This window comes from Taeniopygia guttata, chromosome 7, assembly GCF_048771995.1.
Source record: "Taeniopygia guttata chromosome 7, bTaeGut7.mat, whole genome shotgun sequence".
Lineage (NCBI taxonomy): Eukaryota > Metazoa > Chordata > Aves > Passeriformes > Estrildidae > Taeniopygia > Taeniopygia guttata.
Window position 1 is genome coordinate 17249169 of NC_133032.1, and position 21299 is coordinate 17270467.

General features: G+C 37.0%; 1 protein-coding gene across 1 annotated transcript in view; it reads right to left on the reverse strand.

The window, feature by feature from the left end:
• CHN1 (chimerin 1) overlaps window positions 1-21299 on the reverse strand; it is a 92135-nt gene that overhangs the window by 50801 nt on the left and 20035 nt on the right. The window contains exons 3-6 of the mRNA XM_030277521.4: window positions 19509-19547; window positions 16222-16277; window positions 10499-10530; window positions 9512-9625 (exon numbers count right to left, since the gene is read on the reverse strand). Coding sequence (XP_030133381.1) covers window positions 9512-9625; window positions 10499-10530; window positions 16222-16277; window positions 19509-19547 — 241 coding nt within the window. The remainder of the gene's footprint in view (window positions 1-9511; window positions 9626-10498; window positions 10531-16221; window positions 16278-19508; window positions 19548-21299) is intronic.

Below are 21299 nucleotides of genomic sequence, written 5' to 3' on the forward strand. Positions count from 1 at the left end.
ATTTGAAACCTGAGCAGTATTTTACAAGAACACAATATAGATAAATGCAATCAAATGCATTGGGGGTTGATACAAATGGAGACAAAAAATCCTTGCAGATATGGCTGGGAAGGGTGGCAGAGTACAGTCACTATGGATAGTTTTCCACAGCCATTTGGAAGGGCAGTACTGGCTAGCTGACTGTTGCTTGATGAACATCAATTAAGTGTAAAGTTATCCCTAAAACCTGGTAGCATCCATGCTGAATGAATGATACTTGAGTTCAGCATGGAAAAAGTATGGCATCCTTCCAAAGAGAAATCAGATCTTAGAGCTGGTACTGCAAACTGTCTATCCCCTGCCAATGCAGAGCCAACCTTCGACTCCCTCTGTCTAACATGGATCAAACAAAAAAGTTCAGAGCTAGTAGGGTATCACTGACAAAAGCTTCCCAGCAGTCTCTCTCAAAGGAGGCTGAAGACATCGCTGCCCAAACTTCCTTGTCCAAGCCAGAAAACAATACTGCATAAACAGCATGCCAACAGCAGCAGGCAGGACCAGAGCAGTGGCACTTCCCCGTGGATCATAAGCACTGTCAGGGACAGAACAACTGCTCTAGGGCAACAGCAGCAGGCACTAGTTGCTGAAAACAATGACGAAAAAGTGTTACCAGCCCTTGGTACCTGTAATAGGGCATTTCACAAATTAATCTAAAAAATTAGAAAATAATTCTTTTGCTTCAGTGTATTATTTTACCATTAACCATTTCACCATCTTAAAATTTCGAAAAAATGTCAGCTGATCAAATACTATGGTATGCTATTAATATGCAATAAGACCATTTAATACTTAAGGTAAATGTTACTGATCTTGATCAATGGTAAGCAATTGAAAATAATCTGTTTGGTTTGAACAGATGCATTACCTCTTCTTAGTACTGTGCCTGTATGTCTTATTCCGTTTAACCTTATATAAATTTCTGGGATTGATTTGATGATTGAATCAGAATCAATACCAATGTTTTGGGCACTGTTTTGCTGCCTTTTCTACCTGATGAAAGTCCTGTACTTCCTGGAAATAGACTCACTGTGGTTAGTGGTTAAGACACATTTGAATTCTACATGCATACGGGAATGTATCAAAAGCCTGGTATCTTCTCTTTACATGAGAGCATTTACATTCTCTTTACATAATTGGAGACCTATGCCAGCTTGCCTAAATAAAGATCATCTGGAAATGTTACTAGCAGGAAAGTTACTAACTTTCACAGTTTCCTAATACATAAATAAGAATTAAATTTTTTTTTTAATAAATGTTCTCCAAGAGTTAATTTTACCATGTGACTTAGTGCTACAGAGAGCTTTTATATTATTTTAAAATAGAACTGTGTTTCAATTCTTCTAAATTAAGGTATCAACCCTACCACTTTCTGCTCAGCAAACTTCAAAATGGGCAAGCAAATTTTAGTCTATGTAAACAATTTTAATTTTAGGTCATATATGACATTGTTTTTCTGGTATATTTTGAAGTAGAACAACATCAGAAATGTAGCAGGAATTCCACTGTAATTGTGTACTATGGAGAAAAAACTGCCACAGAATAATGCTCAAACATGTTCATTTTTGTTTCCCTTAGAGCAGCTTTTCCAACAACAGCTTAAGTTCACAGAGAGAAAGAATGGTTGAAAAGGCACCTTTAAAGGTTGTCTAGCCCAATCCCCTGCAATAAGCAGTGACATCTTAACCTAGACCAAGATGCTCAGATCCCCGTCCAATGAATTTTCCCAGGGATGGAATATCTGCCACTTCTCTGGGCAACCTGTTTCAGTGTTTCACCACCCTCATCATAAAAGCATTTCTTTAGTATCTACTCTAAACCAACCCTCTTTTAGTTCAAAAGTTACTCATGACTGTCGTATTTCTCTTTTGCTTCTCTAGACTTTCTCTAGAAAGACTTGCTAAAGACACTAAAAGCAACTCGCTCTTAATTTATCCTTCTAAAACAATAGGGATATTTTAATTCACTATATCAAGGAAACCAGAGTGGAAGACATCAAGTGAAAACCCAAAGAAATGCTCTTACTGTAAAATAGCTTTGCAAGTCCAGAAAAGGTTTTTGGAGAGCAGAGTGGAATGACATTGTTTTTGCTGTTGCTCCTGTTTGTTGGGCTTTTTCCTAAGGTACATGGCAGGTTGTTGTTCAGGGTCTCAAGAAAACCCAAATTCGCTTAAAAAAAAACTACAGTAAGATTTCTATTCCACAGAGATTTTGTCAAATCTGATTTGCCTTAAGCCACTGCTAATTCAAAGCTTACAACGCAGGTTTACTTAACTTAAAGGTATTACAGAATTTGCTATTCACTTAACTTCTTTTCTCAGTGTATTCTACCTCTAATCTTCTAGTACTCACTCATCACTTCTTTGCAAACAGTGAGATTCACCAATATACTCATCCTGCTCTCTAAATGGTTTTTCCTCAAAGCTGCCTTCCTTAACAATAAACAAGCATAATAACATAAAATGAAATGGTTCCTGCATACATAACATGCACTGTTAGAATTCTTGGGGCTACTAATAGTTCATCAATGAAGATTAATAGCTTTTTTGCTACTATATTCTGTTTTTCTAGAATACAATTTCTTCTTTCATCCAAGTGCAGCAATAAACAGGGCAGATGTCAATTTATTACTGAAACTGTCAGAGTTCCTTTATCTCAAGATATAAAAGAAAAAAATTAGCTTGATTCTCTTCCTAGCACCTATCCAATCAGGAGGAACCATACTCAACTCTGCTGAGCTTCCCCACCTATAAAGGAGGGAGAAGGAAAAGGAAAACTGGGCCAGGTAACACTTATTAATGTCAGTTCTTTTGGTGTTTGAATAATTAATATATGTTTTGATGAAAACAATTATGATATTAAACAACAATGTAAGGTTATTGTGTGTTATCTTGAAAACATGTCTATAAAGCACCCACAGTATCTACAGCTGATAAAGTACAGGAAGAAAGGTGTTTCTCCAAAACCAAACATTTCTAAATATGTATTCCAAAAATATACAAAATAATAGGCCAATCAAAAGGACTAACTTACAGATAGATTTCTACCTGGCATTTTCTAAAAGCAGTAGAGAAAAAGAAGCATTCCAATAGAACTTGCAGAAGACAGAAAAGATACATATGCTTTGACAGGACAGGAGAGCACAACGTACTTGCATAGACAATTTGATTATCAATTTATTGCATTACAATTTGATTTTTTCAACTATTATTTCAACTCCAACAGTGCCCGGAAGCTTTAAACCAGGCAGACATTATGCAGCATAAAACCAGCAAGGTCCAACACAGATTCCTGCCCAGGAGCTGTGACTGGGGGTAATCTGAGGGATGGGGTACAATGCTCATGCGTCTAGTCCATTTTTAAGACATCCTAGACTTTTGTACTGAACAGCATGTGAGACAATAGAGAAGAGAAAACATCTCTGATGGAGAAATAAGGCCTGCAGAACTTCATGGCCTAAAGCCAAGTCATATATGAAGCCAAGAAGTGAGGCCAGACCTTCTGAGCTCCACCACGGTACCTCAGCACAGGCCCAGTGTCTCTGCTGCTCACAGATCACAGCAGAGCTTTGTGGTGCGGCAGCAGCTGCAGCCAGGTGAAGGACATGGCATAAATGAACATGAGCTGTGTACACTGAGCACAGGCATCTCTTGGATAAGTTCTCAAAAAAAGTTCACAATGCACTGAAGCAGAGAGTATTCCTCTGAGAAGTGCTGAACACCAGGAGAAAGACTGCAGTAAACTGAATTGCTAAAGATAAATTAAACACTCTAGCCGAAAGAAAACAGAGCTGACAACAACAACAGATGGGAAGAGGAGGGAAGGAGAACAGGAACACAGCAAGAAGACATGAACCATAAGGAAAAAAAGCATTCTAGTCTGTGGGAGGACCTAGGTAGCCAGTTAATTACTCATCAAGGTTAATAGCTATTTATTATTTTGCTATATACTTAAGTGAGGCCATTTCAGTAGTCCCCAGGTGCACTTACATAAAGCAGATGATAAGCAGACATCTCAGGTGTTTACTGATAGCTGAACCTTACATGTTATTGACAGACTAACAGAGTCAATTATTTAGTGTGAAATTTTATGTATGGAAAGAAACTTTTTACATGGAAGATCATTTAAATAGAGGGCCAATTGTTTTACTTGAAGCAAAAAAGCAAGCTCCAGAATTTATTACCACCTTTTCCCCTGTTTTTTTGGTTGTTTTTTTTTTTTTTTTTTCACCTAGCAACCAAGGAATATTGTATGACTATTTCAGAAAGGATTCTAGAAGCTGAATTCAACCCTTACTACTGCCAATCACTTCATTTGCAAATCAGGTAAAAAAAATATACAGAAAGATATGCAAAGTTTAGTCTTTAAAATTGTCTTTATAATTTTTTCCTACCAACTAGCATGATGTCAGAATACTGTTACCATGGTAAAGTGAAGAGATGCAGTTAGCTACTGCTTTGCTGGGCTCCTTCTGACTACTTACAGATCAGCTGTAGATGCAGGATAAACTATGATCAGATTTTGATACATTCGTAATTTGAAAAACATAATTCAGCTATTATCATGTAGAAAGTAGTTTCAAACAATTTCTTTCCCCAACTGCTCGCCCATGTGCCAGTATGTACAACAAGGTTTTTCAGGAGAATACAGATCAACAGTTTTAATCTCTGCATTCAAGAAGCCTTTTGTAGATGTTGAATTCTACATGTGTAAGTAATCCCACAGCAATCCACACATGCTCTGGAACAGTACTACACATGTGTCCCAAAAGAGCCCACTGAAAATAAACAGCATCCAGCTATCAAAGCAGTTGTCATCTGAAACTTGAAAGGTTCATTTGCAGCATTATGCTCTAATAGCCTACCAATCAGGTCACCTTTTAAAATGCCAGTGGCCAGTTTCATAAAAAAAAGTTATAATTTAGGGATTGAGAATGTATGTATGAATTTGCACAATACATGTAATTGGTTGACTAAAATAAAGATTACTAATTTTTGACATTCATGTCACCTGAGGAATTCTTTCCTGGTGCTACATAATCTTCAATGTGCCCAAACCTCCAAACATAAAGAAAACATGACTCATAATCATGGCTTACATTATTATTTTTTTTTTTTAATCATGCTGCAGAACCTTATTTCAATTCATTCTCAGTATCACAACAATAGAATTTGCAGGAAGGGAAACCATGGTAACCAATTAAATGTGCTACAGCAGCTATCTGCTCAAAAGAACATGCAGTACCATCACACTTCAACGCCTACCACTAGCACACTCTCTACCCATTTCCTCTTTATCCTCATCCTCATTATTAAACAAGCTCTCCACACAGAAGGCTACATTGCAAACCATGTCTATTGTTACTGGCATTTGCTATAGGTCTTCACATTAAGCAATGTACTACATTTTTGCCAAATGTAAAAGCAGATCTAATAGCTCCAGAAATAAATTAGGAATTTTCATTATTTTAATCTGCTTGGAACATTGAATTAACATTACAGTGTATTTTATATATTTTTATTCTAACAGAGACTTGATGCTATGTATGGACACAGATATACATCTACGACAGTTTTCTCACGTTCGTAATTTTTTTTTAAATCTCAAGATTGCAAAACATTTTCAGTGCCATTCTCTGATTGATTAATTAATTAGTAAAGATTGGTGAGTGCATCCATAATTAAGTACAGGCATTAAATATAGTAGGGTGCTGATTTGCTGCTCTCAGTTGTGTTTATGCTTCATTCTCCTTTATCAGAGCTGACACAATTTTACAGGCCTTCTTAGGCTCTGAACATCAATTTGATTTGAAGACAGCTCTGAATATTTAGTCAAACTCCTATACTTAAAACAACATTTAAATTATCATTTTCTTTTTCTTTAAGAACATACTTATACCACTGTTACAAATTCTGAAAAAAATAGTTTCTGAAAAAACCCCACCATCTTTGTTTCAAATTTAGATTTAAAAGGTAGTCTGCCTTTAGAAAAGTCATGATGCAAATTAATTGCCCAATAATGGTTGAAAGTAGACAAAAATAGCTCATCATAAGACGATCAAAATGCAGCTTGTTATATAAGTGGAAAGCAGATTTTACAGTAACTCAACAGCAACTTTAAAAACTGAAAAGGTTTTTTGGGTAAGAGTCACTTTCCCTACCTTACAAAGAAAAAATATTTAAAATCTTCACTTTAAACTCAATCAACTATTCCACAGTATTGCATTAAGAACAGCTGACCGCTTCGCTTAAGCTTGCAAAAAGTATTATTTTCCCTGTCCTATATTTGGTAATTTAAGTGGTGCTAGGCTATGTCTGTAGCTATAGCAGCTCAGGAACAAGATCTTTAGATCTATTAAAGCTAGTTCCATAAAAGCACCACAGCCTAATGCTTCATAGTGGTCAAAAACCCATTTAGAAGGGTTTAGAGAACAAAGAACTAAAACAAGTGCTGCAGTTAATCTTGAACAGGATGTGCAGCCCTGGCTGGTATGAACACTGAGATTTTGGACATCAGCTACAACAGCTGGTGGAATGAAATGTAACACTGAAAGAGTTCTGTGATTTGAGGAATTGTCTGGCTTGGGTCCTTAGGACAAATCACAAAAAGCTTGTTCTTCTCCATTTCAGAAAAGATGGCTGGAAACATTCCATTACAGAGACATCATACCTTGCCACAGGAAGGGACATGATCCTGTTTCACTACCCTGCTCTTCACGACTGGATGCACTGGGCTTTTCAGGATTCCCAGGCACGCTGACACAAGCACAGGAAGAAGACATCTGCCAGAGCTGGACGTGCTGGGCCCTCTGTCTCACTTTTTGCCTGCCTCCCCAGCAGAGCCACCGGCAGCTACAAGCCAGGAAACAAACCTGTCTCAGTCTCAACATCAGCTGCTCCTACCCAGAGCTACCACAAGACCTTTATGTCTCGATGAACTGGGATTTCATGATGCAATCACACTTCATAGGCAGTTTCTAACTTGCCCTAACCAGAATTGACAGACTGTCAAGGACTGACACATCAGACAACAAACAGTGAGAGAGACTGGATAGATACACAGAAATATAGAGGGAACCAAGTATGTAAGCCAAGAATTGACAGTAGCTTAAAGAATCTAAATTTTACTCAATTTTTTCCCATTTGTTTTACCAAAATGTATCTGAAAACCAATCTGAAAACAAGGGCATTTCATTTTATGTTTTGTCACTATGCTATTGCAGAATTAGAGCACCTCTAGAGAATTGCTGCATTAACTGCATATAAAATTCTTGGAATCTGTTCTGTGTCTGTTTTTTTATGTAACAGCTGACCAAGTTTTCTTTCCTCCCACACCTTCTAAGAGGTAAAACAAAGGTAAAGAAGAAAAAGCAAAAATCATACTGAAGTGATCTTAAAGTCAACATGACTGGTTCAGAGACAGAGTGGCACTTAAACCTAGTATGAAAATACCAAATTTGTTCAAATACAACTAGAAGAGAACGGATCAAAATTAGAGACCCTGAACTCAATCAAAGCTTTCTGTTGAACTTGGAAAAGTTTTGCTCATACATACCATCCTACTGACCAGCTCTGGTTTTGGCCATGGAAATTACATTCTTAAATTCCTGCTGGGACTATCTAAACTGCAGATGGGGCTATCTCTGCCATCTGGCAGTGTAGTGACCCAAACACAAGTGATGCTCTCAGAAAATTATAGAACTACATAAACTCATCATGGCAATCACAGCAAACTTCTCACAGTCAGGATGCACAGAGAGACTGCAGAAAGGCCCTTTAAGAGAGGCTACAATGTCAGAAACAGAGTGAATGGGCATTTTGGCTAATGTTTATATTCTACATTCACAATTCCAGGGAGGGGAAAAATGAAAACTGAGCAAAACTCTCTCTCCAGTCAATGGAAATGCAGACTTCTGCTACATCGCCTAGCAGTGATAAAAAATAAATCCTAGTGGTAAAATTCCAGTGTGTGGAAGACAGAGCACCACAGTTCACAGAGTTCCACCTAAGATATGAGAGTTAACACCCTCATTCATACACTTGGAAGGCTGACAGCAAGACAACAGAGCATTACCTGCTGTGGGAAGGAAAGCAGCCACCTAGACCCACTGTCCTTGATACACAAGACATTTACCACTTAAACATAATGAAATGGCTGCAAGATGCTGCAGTTTCAGCTTCTGATGTGTTTTCCCAAACACTAAATTTCATTAAAATAAATCAATGATAACAACTTTGCTATCATTTGAAACCTTTTCCCAAACTGATCACTAACAACTATCCATTTTTTTCTCTATTTGGTATAAAATTGATTTCATTGTTTTCAAAGGGATTTTCCAGTGCCATCAAACCTGGGAAAAAAACCTATCTTTTGACTTGCTGGACTGGAGGTGCATTTGAAAATCAGCCTGTAGCAATACATCCTACAAGATGCACAACAGCTTCATCTTAGTCTACAGGCCCTGTGTCGTCTTCACCATTGAAAGCAGGGGCTGAGAGCTCTGCCTTCAAGCCAGCTGTTACAACAACTCATTTCTTTGTAGCTTCAAAAGAATATTGCAAGAGCAGAAGATGATGAAATTGAGTATTATTTTAATAAGAAATACCAAATTTACACTGTTAATGAAAGTCAGTGTAAATGTCAATAATGTTTATCTTTGAAATCTTATTACTACAGAAACAAATATCCTATGAAAATATACTCTTTTCCCCCTGAGAAGCTAATTCATCACAACCTATTATTTCAAGTCATTATTACTTTAATCATAATCTTATTTTACTCATATAAAACTTCCAGTAACTGCATCTTCTTCTTCAATGTTTTTCTGTCCCACTTAGATCTGCAACATTGCTAATACTCCATCTCCCATCTGAGTACTCAGGTGTACAGCACAGGCCACCATAACCTCCAGTATCTTAAAAGTAATTAAGCTATTTAAAACTTACAAGTAATTTTTGAGTTTTTTATATATAGCTGACCCACTTGCCAGAACTTTGCAGAATGCAGAAGAAGATCTGCAAACACTGCTAGCTAACAGGTGTTCAGACAAAAACAGCCTCCTGATTTGTTTCCACTCCATGGAGAGACTAGGGAGGACTAAGTGCTCTTCAGCAACAGCTACCTGGGCAGGACATGGCAGACGAGTCAGGGAACTCATAAGGTTCCTTTTATTTCTTGATCATCTGCTCTCCCAACATCTGTATGAGGTCACATCTGTATCAGAGTGGGAGAAGGGCAAAGCCTCACCAGCAAAACCCCAATTGCTGTTATCCTGATGGTGCAAACAATAAGGAATGCTAGCACTTCAAAAAAGGGCACGCAAGGTTAAAGACACCAAATCTGTAGCTAGGGTAAAAAAGTATAATGGTGAAAAGAAATTAAAACAATTACAAAGAATTTTATGATCTGAGGTCAGCAACACAGTAAAACCATTTGAATATTTTATAAATTTAAAAATGAAATATTAATTACTGACCTTAATGCCAAAGTGTAGGTTCCAGGTTGCCTTTGGCTTTCACGAATGAGATAACTTCCCTCTGCAACACTTAATAATTGGTCAGCTTCCTCTCTTGAGATCATCCCATGGAATCTAAGGAACAAAATTTTTTTTTAAACACATGCCTCTTCTCTTCTAGATCACCTTTTGGTCTTCATTAAAAAGCACCAACAATAGTAATTAAAAAAGAAACAAACATAAAAATGACTGATTTACAGGAATCTACATTTTGAATTAATTTCCCTTTCTGCCTGTATTTGAAGTTACTTCAAATGGTTTAGAAAGGCTCCTAGGAAAGAATATCTATGAAACAAGTATATTGTTTTTAAATCTGCATGTATCAATTTAATGTGTAGAAATAAATCTGTTTTCTCCTGCTGGGTTCACATGTTTTGTGCTAGTGGCATGCAATCAAACATTTGGAAGCATTTGAGGATATTTTATGCAACCCCTGAGATTTTAACAAGTTGCTGTAATCTCAGTAATTGCTGATGTAATAACCCAGCAACACTACACATCTTTTACCAAAATAAACATAAAATCTTCTTTGTTCCTCCACACTAAATCTAACCATCTTTGCATTAGCAACCTGAAACAGAAGACACATAGAGACTGATCGTATATTGCATTTGGGATCCAAATATCTTTTCTTCCTAAACAGAAACACATTTTGCAAAGCCAACGGGAGAGGGAGATAGAAAACGACAATCCCTTGAAAGTACAGAAATGTATGTATGTTTTTCTCACTTAAAGTAGCACTCCGTGATATCCATATCCATCAGAAATTGCAGCTGTAATTTCATACAGACAAAAGTGATGGCACTGTAATAATGATCTGATGGTGAGACACACTGCTGTAAAGCATTCAGAAGCACCAGAGCACAGACTAAACACTTGACACCTTTTCTGTAACTATTATTAACCAACATGTCAGGATAACCACTTTCAGAGATGTTTGTTACTTACTCTCTTCCATAATATTTGGGTCTGTTCTCTACCTAGAAGAAACAACAGAAGTTGTAATGTTTTATAACAAGAGAAGCCATACAGTACATGGACTGTTTACAATATAGTATTAAAACCAGAAAGGGATTTAATGTGAAAGTGCAGGCAAAAATAATCTAGAACATAATTTCTCCTGTGATTAGAACATAGGGAAACCAAAGGGAGACCTTCAGAAAACACTGCACTTGAGAATAGCTTAAAATGGAGTGAGAAAGAATGAGCCACTGGATCATGTCATCCTCAGGACTCTGCATATACAAACTGATGGCATTAAATATTGCTTTTACAAAGCACCAGACAGAGGAAATGAGTTTGCATTTCATGCAAGTTCACCATATTGTTGAGTGCTCTAATACAGTGAAACATCTATGAACCTCTTAAATTTACAGGCAACCTTCCATCACAGAGCTGTTGGTGTCCCTGCTGAAATAAAGCCACTACTATACAGCCCCTCAGAGTGAGGGCAAATAGTCGAGTAAATCATCAAGTGCCTAAGTCTTGTACTTCTATCACCTAAAAGACTTCAAAAACAGGTGTGCACGTGTTCTGTAGTGTAACTCCACCTTGTCTGTGCTTCAGAGACCTTATGGTGTAAATGCACACAATATGCAAGGCTGTCAGGGTACAAGTTGCCTGATAATTATTTTAGATGAAGTAATGCATCTTCATTTGTCCAGGAAGTTTAGAGCCAAGTGAGGAACAGCATATCCCACAGAAATCAGCTAATAATCTAAACCACTAGGTTATCTTTTCTTGCTAAATTTAAAGGATTTAAATTTAGCAAGAAAGGATACTTTTGACTTTTACTTTGGAGAGTAAAAGTCAACAGTTTTACAACTTGAACTACAGAAGTATAAAACAATCCAGCTATGCTGAAACACAGAATGCCACATTAGTTTATTTTTCCATCTTTTCAACAAAAAGCCTATGAATGTTAGCACTTCTCTCCAGTTTTTTTAGTGGAGTATAAAGATTTCAGATATCCAAAACAACAAAAAACAACATACATCCAGATGTACAATCTAATAACAATTCTTCAACATTCCCAGCAAATAAAAAGCTATTGTAATGATTCATCAATTTGGAAAAAACATTCCATCTCTGGAAAGATTTATCATGTTCTAAAATATTTCCTTTTCCTTTATAACAGCAAACAAGAATTGCCTGGTGTGATAGCTGTTTTCAAAGGGCCTGAAGAGACAGGATTATTTCAAAAAAGAAGAAAGGTCTTAGATATTTTTTGCTAAATGTAGGCTATTTCTTCAATAAGAAGATAGCAACATAAACAGAGAAAAAATGAAAGCATTTTATTGTTCTCATAGAAACTTGCAACAATTCCTAACTAAAACCCTTAAGCCAAGAAACTAGTTTAGGGCAGTTGTTAAAAGAAGAATCCTGTCATGAATAAGATTTTGTTGTCTGTCTAGTGAGATTTTATCTTTATGTCAGTGAATTTATAAGACAGAACTGGAAAATTTATATAAGCAAAAGCATTCCTTTTCTGAAATGGATTAGCAACTTGACAGGGCATCTTCAGAGTACTTGCAAGACCTAAGAAAATTTATAATATACTCTGTGCAAACATTTGAAAATGTGAACAGGCAGATGACTGGAACAAAGCATGTGAAAAAACCCCACAGGACTCCCGGGCATTTGTAACTAGGCTTGCAGTCCATTTTAGTGGATGATGAGTTAAAAAGGAAAACAAGCACTTCTGTTAACACTGTCTCTACTGATCAGTTTTACCAACTTGCAATAACTTCAGTATCAATGTTGATGTGCAACACTTTTTGCTTGCATAAGACTCAGTGCAGCTGGAACCTCAATTCACTGAGTTTTATTGACTGTTTATTTCTGTTTTGGGGGTTATTTTCATCACTTTTTACATTTACGATAATATTAGGGGGGTTTGACATCTATATCGACATACATTAAGACTTTAAGAAAATTCCATCAGAACTCAGCAGGGGCCTTCTAACTCACTCAGAATGACTGGGCTACACACACAGTGCAGTATGTGTGCATTGAGAAAACCACACAGACTCTCTTTAAGCCAAATTTACCATGTAAGACAGTAAACGCTGTTCTCAGGCTTTCTCTAAAGCTTCTGACAGGTGTTACACCAACTGCACTCTCTGCAACTAAGACACAGTGTTCTTATCCTTAACTGCACTGGAACCAGAAGCAACATGCAGCTTTCTGGGTCTTTTGTGCTTCCTTGGACTTCAAAGAGTTTCTGGCAGACTGTATTCTACAAAATTAATTCTACAAATGACAATTGCAGGCATCCACATATCCTCCCTTTGCACCTGAGCACTGAAAGCCAAAACAGTTTAGTTCAGAAGTTTCAATAGTCTAACTTTCACAGTTTGTCATCCTTAAGTTAACGAGACAAAACCAAAACATCCAGACTGAAACTAAACCCATCCAAGTAAGGAAATACATTTTAAAATAAGATGTAGCAAGCAATTGGTCCTATTAGCTAAAGCTGATAGATGAAAATACAGTGTAATTATCCTCTGCAGAATTCTTTTCTGATTTGGCAATATTTTTGGACTAAAGCATCGCTGAGTGTGAGTAGGAGCAGCCATAACTGCTTCTTTTTCTTTGTATCCAGCAAAGATCAGCTGAGCACTGCCTTTTGACTTCTCAGGATTTTTACTTATGGGAAAAATTTCCTGTTGCTGTTTGCTTGGCAAGGTTTTAAAAATTGCTTCTAAATTGGAAAAAAAATGGGGGGGGGGGGAAGCATGAGATACTTGTTTTCAACAAGTTTATTTGGATATCACTAATGTAGAGGCCATGGGAAAAAATTAAGGTCTCCCTGTGATACCTCAAGAAACACAAAGGTCAACAAGATATCCACCATTGCTTAATTTGCTATTTTTTCAAACTGAGGGGTGAAGGCAATGAAACCAAATTTATGAACAGACAAATCAGGCAGAAGTGGCAAGCACCTTATAGTAGACATTCTTTTGGAAAAGAGCTTAGCTACAATGAAATTTGGAAATACATCCCAGTCAAATACCATGCAGATAAAGCCACCTTTACAAATAGCTCTAATAAGGATGTGCATTATATATACCCATATTCTGTCTTTCTTGACCATTTTCACAATACTACACAGAGATGCTGTTTAACAGGTTTATTAACTATTAGCACTGAATTAGGATGAAGCCTCCTAAAAGGGCAGAAAAAGCCAATGATCTTAATTATCTCCATACTATGTATTTTTTCATATAGTTATTTAAAATTGTTCACTGAATCTTTTTATATACAAGTCAAGGCTGCCCTAAATATGCCTATGCGTGCACATGTGTATACAAGATTATATGCACAAAAAATATTAATTTCATTGAGGAAATACAGTATTAATTGGACAAACAACATTATAATTTGCATGCAAGCCTCATGCAGAAGTCAAATAACCTCAGAATGTTATGGAATTATCAATTTTAACCTCATGGAGTATTAAAAGACTTGGCTCTGCTGCACCTTCACAATAAGAAATCCCAAATGAATTCAATTCTCTTTTTACTTCAGCATCTCTCCACTGATCTGTGTGTTGCTCTGATATGAGCAGAGCAGAAACTTGAATTCTTTGTATTTGAGAAGCATTTCAAGTTAAGTAGGTCATTCTGTTGAATACACCTCTCAGGATCAGCACTTGTACAATGTGTGCCTTCGCACATTAAATAAAGGGTTGGGATTTTTTTATGGTGCAATTTCCAATTATTCTTTAACAAGTGCTTTTTCCCCTAATCATCTCTCCTCCTTTTGTCAACAAGTGGATTACAATAAGGCAAGAAGAGCAATTTATGTGTTAATACCTCACCAAATTACATATTGTTCATTCCCACTGACCTCTTTGATGTTCTCAGGACCAAAATTCTCTTCCTAATATTTATGAATTTGTTTATACAGCTGAATAATTCAACCACTTAGGAAAAGATTCTGCTCCCCACTGACTCATGTGTGGCTGCTAATAGAAACCCAGCTGAGAAAGAACAGATCACAAAGCTCAACACAAGCAGGAGAAGCTGAGACCAGAGAGAAAGGTTAACAAGTTACTGCTTGCTGAATATATTTTCACTTCAAATCAGCTCAGCTGCATAAATTGTTCAACACTTATAATGAAAAACTGTTATCTGCATTATAAAGAATTAACACAGAAGTCAGAAAATGCATACTGATAATGTACTTCTTAAATTTTGCCTTTATTAGTTAAAAATAAGCTTCCAATAACTTTTAAAAAAAAAATAAACTAATGTCTCAATGATAAAATTATTATTTAATATGCTCTTTTCTGCAGATAATTACCCGACTGATTCTTTCCTAGTTTTGTGTTATTTACTTCTATTCTCACTAGTTTCTAAACCCACAGCTTTTATTTCTCAGTTTCTACAACAGTATTTGTGGTGCAGACACAGGTTTACTCTACAGAGTTCAAGAAGCTATTTTAAAACACAGAATGTCTCAGTTTTTTGTTTGCTCTGACACAGGGATAGTTTCACACTTACTTAAAGTTTTTCATATGTCGTAATCTTGTTTGGAATAAATTCATAGAAATATGAAATTACAGACACGAATGTGTTGTGTTTCATTCTCCACTGATGACAGGACTTAGCAGTGTTTCCATTGTTTGTGATACTTTTGCAAGTCCCCCATTGACTGTAACAGGCTAGAGGCCACCACTCACCCATAGCAAATTCCCCTTTGTAAACCAGTCCAACTTTTTAATTAACTATCTCTATTAGAGCTAGTAAAATTTTCCAATTAACAGAATTTAAATTCAGTGAAAATGAGGATGAGAAAGTTGTAGTAGTCAGTGTGATTCATATTTGAAGATCTACACAGATGCTTTTATATTTGGCTGGCAAGTTTCTTGTTCTATTCTAAAAAGAGGACAATCTGTATCTGATCAATAGCTGAACAATTTCCATCACATAGAGGCAGTAAAAATTTTTAATTTTAAGATACTGAATACACATTTATGTCTTTGCCAATTTGACTGGATTAGCTAATAATATTCTAAGAAACACTATGAAAAATAACTTAACATGAACTTTGCTTGTGAGTTCTTACCACCTAGGACAAAAGTCCTCCAAGCCCTTCTCTGCAGCCAAACTAGCCTGGGCTATAATGCTAACATATCTTACTGAATATTCCAGACTCCTTCATCAGTTTACAATTTCTCCCTGACTAGAGAGTACATCTACTTTTACAGTCAAATAATTACAAAATAATTACAATTGTCATGTTAAGCATCATATGATTTCCTTAACTGTGCTGGTTCTTTCAATTATGGGTTGGTTTGGGTTTTTTAAATTTCTTCATTGTTTTTTATTTTGGTTTTTTTTTATTTTAAGTAAAATGAAGGTTCTAATTCTGTGAGAATTAAAACATTCACAAGTCAGATCCTCATGAGAAAATGAGGAGAAAATGTATGTTTCCATATATCTAAGAATCAAAAAGTAGCAAATGATTCTCAGTAAATGATGATACAATCAAAATGCTTTAAATTCAATTTTTAGAACAAATGGATTTCTGAGTACCGGTGCCCCAATGCTACTCACTCTAATCACAGCACAAAGCGTCCCAAGAAACCACTCTTTGGGCTGGACACAATTAAGTACAGACATGGAATTACTGGACTGTATAAAACGGAACACTGTGATACCTACCTCACTAGTGCAGGTTATTCTTCTAGGATGGGGAGCTTCCTGTTGCAACTGATACACTGGGAGGAGGCAGAAGTTAAATTCTAATTAATAGAGAATCCTTGTGTAAGTTAGGCACTTTAACATTAAACATTGCAGTTTTAACAAAGGAGACATTCTGCAAAGTTTAACACAAGGATACAAAGGATATAACAATTTACTAACAAGCGGTCAGAAAAACAGAATGTTGCAAGCCAAAACAGGATATATATTTTCTTTACAATGAATTCATCAAGTAATATGGAATAACTAGGTGAAATCAGACAAGTTCCAACAAACAGATTTAAAAAAGAATCATAATAAACACAAACAAAAGTTCATTGTATGTCAAACCAGGCTGCTGTCAGAGTTCCTTTGGTAAGCACATGGAGCCCAGTGCTACTATGCTGGGCACACACCCAGTCACCTGCAATACATGAAGACTTTGCAAGAATCATTCAGAACTGTGAACTATCAAACCCTGTGCCTTTGCCACTGCTCAGTGAGGACCTTTCTGAAGAAAGAGAAAGATGGCCTTTGCAGATCTAAAGACATAATGACTTGAGGAGCAGAGTAAAACAGCCAAGGCCCAAATTATTACACACACTTACTTACATTTCTATCTTCCCTCCTCCTTTTTCTCCATTTTTAAAATAAGCTTCACCAAGTCAGAACAGATCTTTGCAACCAGATGTAAATTTAATGCTAGTAGTATGTGCAAACTTTATAATATAATACCAAAGGAATGACTTTCAACTTCTATGCTAACTGAATCTGGTTTGGCAAGTCACCTTCAAAATGAGCCTGTCAACACTAAGTTACTATTTCAATAGTACACTAGAAATGGCAAAATGGACATTTGGAATTGTAATATTTTAAAATTAAATTATGTTTCAATCATTAGTATGAATACCAAGGTCTACATTGTGCCATCACCTTCTTCAGATAATAAGACCATACATTAATTTAACAAATACAATTTCACTTCATTACAATTCTCATTTGATCCCAAATCTTTTCCACTGGCAAATGGTGTATTTATGTGTCAGCCTACACGGGAATGGAGAAAATGGCAAGATGCCCAATGATCACTGAATCACAAGATAAACTGGAAAAAAAACATTCCCCTTGTTCCAAATATAAAATATTTAATGGTTTTTCCTGTTGCTACTAAAATCAGTCATTTCCATGCTGGGTAATACAAAAATGATTTTTGCAAGTGATGAAGAACAGCACACTGGTATATAAAAGTGCAATTATCATTTTAGGCATAGCATGACCATTTATATTGCCAGCACATAGATTCCCTAGCTTCTATTATAAAAGCTGTGTTTGATGGCACTGGAACTTGTCCATATCTAATTCTGAGAACTGCAGAGCCAAGTTCAAAGGAAAAAAACCAAAATGAAAGAACAAGTTAAGATTTTTCTGAATTTCACAAAAGAGGAGACCCACAATCAGCATGCTCCACAGAAACTGGCTGAAAATTGAGAACTATTTCCCACCTTACTTCAAGCCAGGCTGCAAAGATTTTCTGAAAGGAAATTCTTTTTCACCCATGGCAATACCCTTCTCCTCTTCCAGTAAGAAGCACAGCAGGCTGACTAGCTTAGTTACAAAACAGGATTCCTATCCCTCCTCCTCTAACGTATGCAATTCAAACTGTTCAATACCAGTTTTGCCTTGCTGTAATTATTGCCAGGGAAGTCAAACAAGACATTCCTTTTTGTCTGTCATGAGATAGCAATCTAATGAAACCTCAGGATTCAGAGCTTACTTCTGAACCAGGGGCAGGTTCACCATGGCAGGCAAACCCGACACTGCAGGAGAGCAGGTGCACACAAACCACATTGGAGAGCAGGTGCAAACATATTTGTACATGCCCAGGCTTTCAGCTTCTGTCAAGATCTGGTATTAGAGAGGTTCAACCTCCTTCTTATAGATTATTGTGTGGAATAAACTGAAGCAGTGTTCCCCGAGTTCACAGAAGGCACAGAGCTGAAAAAAATAATCGAATTTGCTCTCTTACACTTGCTCTCTCTCTAACCATGGTTCTCACCTAGCCTTTAATTCCAGATATCTGATTAAAAAGTCTCCCACAGTAGGATGGAAACCTTTTAAAGCAACTACATTTACTCAAGTGCTAAATCTCCTCAACCTTTAGAGAGCGAACATTTTCACAATGTGAAATGTTGCTTGAGCAAATCCCTTTATCCAGCCTGAAGACACCAAGCTGCATATATACAAAGTAATGCATATATAAGTCTGACATCCCTAAACTTTTAGGTGTGTTATACACACAAACATTCTGTTTTCAAAATCTGCTTTTTACAAAAGACTCTTCTTTCTTGCGGTGGTTCCTTGTGTCGCAAAATGTCTCATATCTTGGCTTTTGTATCTACAAAGAACTAAATTTATAGGTGAGCCACTGTGGGAAGCTATGATGTTCTTTTACATTTTTATCATGTTCTCTTCCATGTCCCTAAACCACCATTTGCACGGACAAATAAGAGGTCATTCCTTTACAAGGAATTCTTTTGCATTTAAAAATGGCTGTTTGCTTTTTTGTGGGTTTGGTTTGGGTTTGGTTCTCTTGAAACAAAACCAGTAAGTTGTGAAGTTGCCAACAGAGTGGCACTCTGACCTCAGGGCAAGGCACCTGGACTGCTGCCTGGCACACCTGACTAAGGCAGCCTGCAAGGCCAGCTGCCCCTGGGCACAGGCACACACACACCAACAACAGCAGAGCACAGCAAGGCTGGTAGCAAACCAGGCCCTTCTAGGCAGGGCTTCCAAAAACCTGCTTGGGATTTGTCACACCAAACCAAACAAATGTTCTCGTTTTACTACATCAGCAAATTCCTGAAGAAGACAATTTATATTGAGTTTTCTTAACCAGCTCAAGCTCAGCTCTAGTGATGCAAGGCACTAGATCACAGAAGCCCTAGAAGTTTGCAAGGCTACCAAGTTTAAGGCGTGAATGGAGTTTATGTAAGCCCTGGTCTAGGCAGACAAATCACTGTAAGCAAGACCAAGCAGGAGTGGGACAATTAATAAGGGGCAGAGCATCTACTCCTCTAAATAATCTATGTTCACTTGTCCTTGGGGTAGTGAACCTCCCTCCTTGTACCTATCTCTAAACTGAAGTGAACCCCTTTGATGTTTCCTAAACTCACATTCTGATGAAAAGAGAATTGAGTCTTTTAAAGCATCCAACTGAAACTTTTTCAGTTCTAACTTGGGAAAAAAACCCAAAATGCTGAGATACTTACAGTAAGATTTCCAAACAGGTGGTCTGTATTCATCAGTATCTGAAAGAAAACAAAAAAATCTTAACGTTGCATAGGAAACATTTTAACACAGAAAAAAACTGCAGAAGCATTTGCAGAATTATTAAGATAATATTGCACCTAGGTTCTAAACTTACTTTTTACTACTATAGAACAACTTGTTATAATTTCCCCCTTTTAATTAAACTAAAAATGTGAAAAGGTATTTTCCTTATCCAGCTAGGAAAAAAAACACAGAAACAAATCTGAAAAATGGCAAACATGCAGATCAGAAGCCAGCATATTGTGAGGAGGAAGACTGTATATATCTGTAAGTTCCATGTTCAACTATATCAGAAAGATTTTTTAAATCTCAATTTATATTCCAATAAATGAGTTTCCATGCAACTTAGTCCTGCCATTAGCTTTTTCCTCTTCTGGATAGCAACTAACAACTCTTAAAATAAAATCAGAGTATGCAAGGACAGTGAAATATTTTGGAAAAAATAAGGGAGTTTTTTTCATACTGAGTACAAGTTCTTCTTGGAAGTAGTGAGTATATATTAAAAGTAACAATATATTTCTAGTCCAAAATTTTAATTCTCAAATACAATTTAAAAAAAAAAAAATCCCAATGTCTTCTAAGTTCAGTCACCTTTATGACCTGTTTTACAACTGATCTGACATTTTGAGCTCAGGGCTATGCTGCAAACTTTGACTCAGATCCACTGTTCTACTGCTCTGACCAGCTTCAGTTCTGATGCCACAAGTCACCGAGGTTTTCAGCAAGACGCTTATCTGCCTTGGAGCTGGTGAGAATTATTCCATCCTCACTAGCACAAGGTCACAAGCTGAGGCAGCCTTGCTGTCTGAAGCCACTCCTGACTGCATCATTTGTGCCTGAGCTCTGTTTGCAACCATCTGCTCATTGGAACCACCTGCTGCACCCAACACAATAGGAATTTCTAGTTTTCATTATATGGTTACATAAAGATCAAGCAATCTGGGAACCTGTTGCTTGAATTTTGGCCTGAGTGGCATCCCCAGAGTCCTTAAGGCTTGCAAAACTCAGCCTGAAGCTGAGATTTTGCTTTGCCTCCCCTTTGAGTAAGCAATGTCTTCTTCAGATACTTGCTGTAGTCCATCTCTCACACATGGTCACGTCAAGTATCTCTAAACTAGAGCTTAGTGGAAGGAGATATTTTCCAGTTTAACTGGCACAGGCTTTGCCAACCCTCCCAGAACACTCCCTGCCCTGACTGCACTGTAATTTTGTTCCATATTTTACCCCATATTTTAGCCCTGTGCATGAAGAGGGTGCAGACCTTGCAGACCACCTTGGTGGAAGTGGGTTTTATAAATACAATTCATTATAACTTTATTATTAAGGCAGCACTCAGTTAAACTGCCATCCCCCTGATTATGATGGGGTTTGATCTCTGGAAGGTCCTGCAGATGCTCTAGCACATCCTGCAGAACAGCAAGAACACCTTGAATATGCAGAGACACCTTAAGCAGCTCGTGCTTCACTGTGGTAGTAAAAGCAAATCAGCAGCAACAGATGCAGCCAGGGTAAGTCATTCCTGCTTTGATACCTTTAATTAAGGCAGTGCAAGTCGATTCATTCCAGAAGCATTGTAACATGATCCTTTAGCAATGCAATGTCACGTGGAAAAGGGGCAAAATTTTAAAGTAAAAATAATGGCTTTAGTCCCAGAAGACAACTCTTACCCACCACCTGAATTTACTTTTCATATACTCTGGGTCTTGGCAATATATGCACTAGTTGAATTC